Source organism: Nicotiana attenuata, unplaced genomic scaffold, assembly GCF_001879085.1.
Source record: "Nicotiana attenuata strain UT unplaced genomic scaffold, NIATTr2, whole genome shotgun sequence".
NCBI lineage: Eukaryota > Viridiplantae > Streptophyta > Magnoliopsida > Solanales > Solanaceae > Nicotiana > Nicotiana attenuata.
In genome coordinates this window covers 18756-23527 of record NW_017676049.1, presented here as the reverse complement: position 1 = coordinate 23527, position 4772 = coordinate 18756, and the positions used below count along the sequence as shown (strand labels likewise).

The 4772-nt window shown below is 34.1% G+C and overlaps 1 protein-coding gene across 1 annotated transcript; it reads right to left on the bottom strand.

Moving 5' to 3' along the window:
- Positions 1-547: 547 nt before the first annotated feature.
- On the bottom strand, positions 548-2040 carry LOC109220701. The gene is made up of 2 exons (XM_019385165.1): positions 1398-2040; positions 548-1250 (listed from the first exon to the last, which is right to left on the bottom strand). Exons 1-2 carry the CDS (start codon positions 1813-1815, stop codon positions 721-723), a joined length of 948 nt encoding a protein of 315 aa, XP_019240710.1. The 5' UTR covers positions 1816-2040; the 3' UTR covers positions 548-720.
- Between the last annotated feature and the right edge of the window lie 2732 nt (positions 2041-4772).

Below are 4772 nucleotides of genomic sequence, written 5' to 3'. Positions count from 1 at the left end.
TCCCTCAATTGGTTTCTTAACTAACCAACTCAATCTAATGCTCTTGATATAAATCTTAATCTAGGTTTCCTAGCATGCTGAAGAAAAAGATTAGGAATGTAGACATGAACATGAGTAAGTCCATACCCATTTTCAACTAATTTACTATCCGTTTTTTTTTTGTGGAAAATTCCTAAGAAACCAGCTGCCGCTATCCTTCGGCTGCGCACTGGGTAACCTGCTCATGTGTAATAGTTCACGAATGGAGATGTAAACCGCACTAGGTACGCCCGGTGCAACGAGCTCTGCCTGAGGAGACTTCTAATGAGGGAAATCGATCCCAGGTCTCCCATGTGGGAAACCACTCACCTAATTGCGAGCTACTATCCGATCTTTAATGAAGCTGTTTGTGGAGAATTGTTCTAATCAATACTAAGGATTGTGTTCTAATAATCTAATTATTGCAACATTTAAGGTTAGAGGAATTCATATCTTTCTGACTTAAGTTTGAGCATTGTTATGTGCCAATTGAAACAAAAATAATGAGATCTGAAGATGTTACCAAAAAAAATAAAAATAATAAGTAATAATAATAGTTGCAAACTGTAGTAGTAGTAGTAGTACAGTACTAGTTAAAAATGAAAAACCCATCGTGGGATGGCTTTGCTCTGTACAACATTACTGAACTACGTACAAGTATTTCATATATACTAGTTCTAGCTAGCTACTAAGCAATCTCAGTTAACGTGCCCGATTTAGCATAGTATTAAAGGCACGCTGATCTGATTCTTGCCTCTGCAACATTCTCTCACGGTTGATTTTCTTTATGAAATCATCAAATCTTTTGTTGGATTCCTCTGCACTTACTGAATTAAAGTCCCCTCTCAATCCCCCTCGTCTAAACACCGATAAAGCATCGTTAAAAGTTAATGATTTTCTGAGATCCTTCCATGCCGAAGCCACTGATGGTAACAAGTCTTTGGATCCAATGCTCTGTGCTGATACAACTACTGGCTCTGGCTCCACTGACCATGTTTCACTCTTCTTCAGTATATGATTCTTCTTTTTCTTGTTTCCTCCTCCTGTTATCGCGTTCCATGTCGCCTCCAATGAGTCATCCACTTCCTCTACTTCTTCAATATTTTCTTGATTGGTCATTTCTTGGTGATTGGTGTAGGTTGTTGTATAGTTGGTTTTTATAGTTGGTTGAGGTACTGGATTTGTTGAACGTGGACTATTGATTTCACGGGCTTGAGTCAAATGAGAAATATCTGGAAATGACATTTTTTGTACACAATCAATTTCAATGTCTTTCACACTACACGGCATCTCATCTTCAATATCTTCTAATACAGGATGTGAATTATTATAACGGCTGAAAAAAGACATAACAGTGTCCATTGCAATAGAAGAATTACTTCTTTTCGGCTTGTCTTCTTTCTCATGATATTGTGGTGGTGAACATAATTGTGGCGACTCTGACTCATGATCCTGAACCTGCATATTTTCTTCAGCAATATCCTTTTCATCTAGAAAAATATTTAAAAAGTCCATTGTAGAGCGGTGAAATTTGGAGAAAGTCAAGATAAGAATGACAACAGAATTGATAAAGATGCAGATATAAAGTGGAGATGACAAGAATCTCTTCAAAAAAGTAAAAACTTCCTTTAGGTTAATGAGAAACATGTCAAATAAGTAGCGTGGATTTATAGCTTTTTTCAGCATGAAAAAAGTAGAGATCAGTCCGGTTGATAAGAGAAGAAGCTCTATGGTTAATATCGCAGATTGTATTATGCTTTTCTTCTCCGATAATCTATACGCTATCAACGTTGCCATGGACAGAGATTGTCTATAAGTGAAAAACAAAAGGTGATTTAATTTGTTTCTTAAGGCTAATAGAGGATGAGATCTATTAGACAAAGAGGGGGAATAGGTTTATGATAAGACTTGGGATTTTCTTTTTGGTGGAGAGCTAAATCTTTACAGTGTATAGCCACTAGATATATTGCGTACAATACAACACTATAGACCCACACAACATCAAGTAAAGGTTTATGGAAGCCTTTTTATAAGCAGACAATAATGGTGACAATGAATTTCCCACTTATTTAACTTTTTTCTTAGGTAGTGTTTGGACATAGATTTGGTTGAAACTTTAAAAAAAAAGTTTCTATATTTGTGTTGAAAAATAATTCTTGGAAGTTGAAGAGAGTTTGAACATGCATTTTACTTTTAAAAAACTTGAAGTTTTGTGATTGGACGAAAAAATTTCACCCAAAATAAACCAGTTTTCAGAACTTGTAATTTTTTTTAAAAGCTGATCATATTCCATGAACAGTAGTATTTTCAAAAAAAATTGAAAAAAATAGCCAAAATTTATGGCCAAACGGGAGCTTAATCTCAACTGTTCCTCTTCCTATGCCAATTTTTTTTAATGAGTTTAACTAGTATATATCAGGGAAAAATTATAATATATAAACACCTAAAAGATAATAACAGATAAAATAATACGTTGTAACATGTTATAAAATGTTAAATTACACGTTTTTGCTTGTGGGAGAGTGGAGAGGGGAATTGTTTGACCAAAAAATATAAATCTTTGGTAAACTAATTAAATAAAAAGATAAGAGGTTAATCATATTTAAAAATAATGACTTTAGACCCAAAAGCGATTTATGCGGATAACATGGAACCACGTCAGATTAGATTTATTGCAATACACATTAAATGTTACGGTTATTGATGGGATGAGAATAATGATAAGCAATAAATAACAATAAATGGCACTAAATGTAAATAGAGAGAATGATTCACCCAATATTGAATGAGGTGGATGATTTCTCTTTCTGACAATGATGTAACACAAACAACTATGAGAATATTGGAGATTTTCTCGGATCTGATGTGAAAAGTATAGAATAAATAACGAATCGAATCTCTTTAGAAAGGTTGTGTTTGTATTTATCTAGAGAGTCAACTTTTCAAGAGAGTTCTTATCAAAATCAATAATACATGCTCTTTACCTTCTCTCCCTTCCTATTTATATGGGACATGCTCCTAATCTGATCTAAAAGTACAAGTACAGAGAATAATCAATGACATATTCTCCCAAATATCTTATTACAAAATTAGCCGTTACTGTTGCTTTGAATACTTGACCTCGACTATAATCAACATCTCGGCAGTAAATTCCATTAATCTTCATTTGACCTCGACCTAATCACCTCTAATAATCTCTCCTCGTGCCGGATTCCCTTAGTAGGATTTTGACCCACACAGGAATGGGTCAAGGGAGTTGGGCTGAGGGATGAAATGAGGTATGCATAAGTAAATTAAAACGAAATAGATTGATAAGATTTCCAAGTTTACCAATAGACTTTAAATAACCACGTAATACAGTCTTGGTCTAACCTGTATAAATTAAATTTATAACAGTAAGATAAGGATGAGATACTTACTTTTAATTTAATAGAATTAAACATATATTTCTAAAACATTTTTCTCAACTTCTCCAACCTTTGATTATACATTTGTAACTTTCTTCATCATTTCTTGAATTTTGTATGACAAAGCGTATCCAAATAGATCATGGTGTTAAGATATTTAATGGACAAGCATGATATAGAAATGCAACTTTATAGGAACTTTGAATTAATTTAGTCGGCATCGATATCTTTGCTTATTATAATTTGAATCAAGCAAGTTAAACCTAAAAGTTAATTGCTAGTCTATTTATTTGGTCTTACAACTTAGAGATGACTATAAAGTAAACATGATTCACCAAAGTCAGTCAATATATCTATTATATTCTTGTTTGCTGATGTGGTTAGTGTTTCAAGTAACCTTAGCTGAATAAATTATCAGGATAATTTGAGTTAATTTTATTTGATCTTTTGTGTTCGTTATTCAAAAGTCACTTTTCTCTTTGTTTTTGTTACGTAAAAATCATTTAATTTTGTGTTCATTATTCAAAAGTCACTTTTTTTTTTACAGAAAAATCATTTTACTTTGCTCTAGTTATCACAAAAGTCACATTTGCCAGATTTTATAATATTTTTACTTGAAAAGTCTGTTATGCCCTTGATATTATATAAATCTTCATATTTATGTAATACCTTCTATATTATATATGAGCGCTACTGTGTTAAAACACAAAATCAGAAAAAACTGTTAGAAAAATAAAAGAAACTGGAAAAACAGAAGAGTTTAAGAAATATTCCGAGTCCACAATTTGCTTGTGTGTCCTTAAGGAATTTTAACCCCCTCACACGTTGCCAAGGTAATGGATTAAATCCTCCCAGGATAAAACGGAATAAACCTTCCTGCAACAGTGGCAATACAAACTGCATGATACCAACGAACTTAAAGAACGGAGCAAAATCACACTTACGAATTTGAGAGAAAGAGACTGCGAATTAGGATGCAGTATATTCAAAAAGAAAGAAGTTCTGGAGTGTTTTTTCGTGTTTAGAAAATGGAGCCTTGCCTCAGAATTAATAGGCAATTATCAGAAGAGGTGGCTGGAAAAGGTGACTTTTCAGAAGAATACGCTGCCTGCCGCGGTTCTACCGCGGTCGCGGCAGAACCGCGGTCAGAGAGGCTTTTTGAATCAGCCTGTCGCGGTTCTACCGCGGTCGCGGCAGAACCGCGGCCGGAGAGGCCCTCTGATTTGGCATTTAATTTATTATTAAATAATTAAATAAACTTTGTCCAAAAATAATCTTATCGATCATTTGACAAATCCAAATCCAAAGTCGAAGCCGAGCCGAGCGAGCGAGCGACGACGGCGCGAG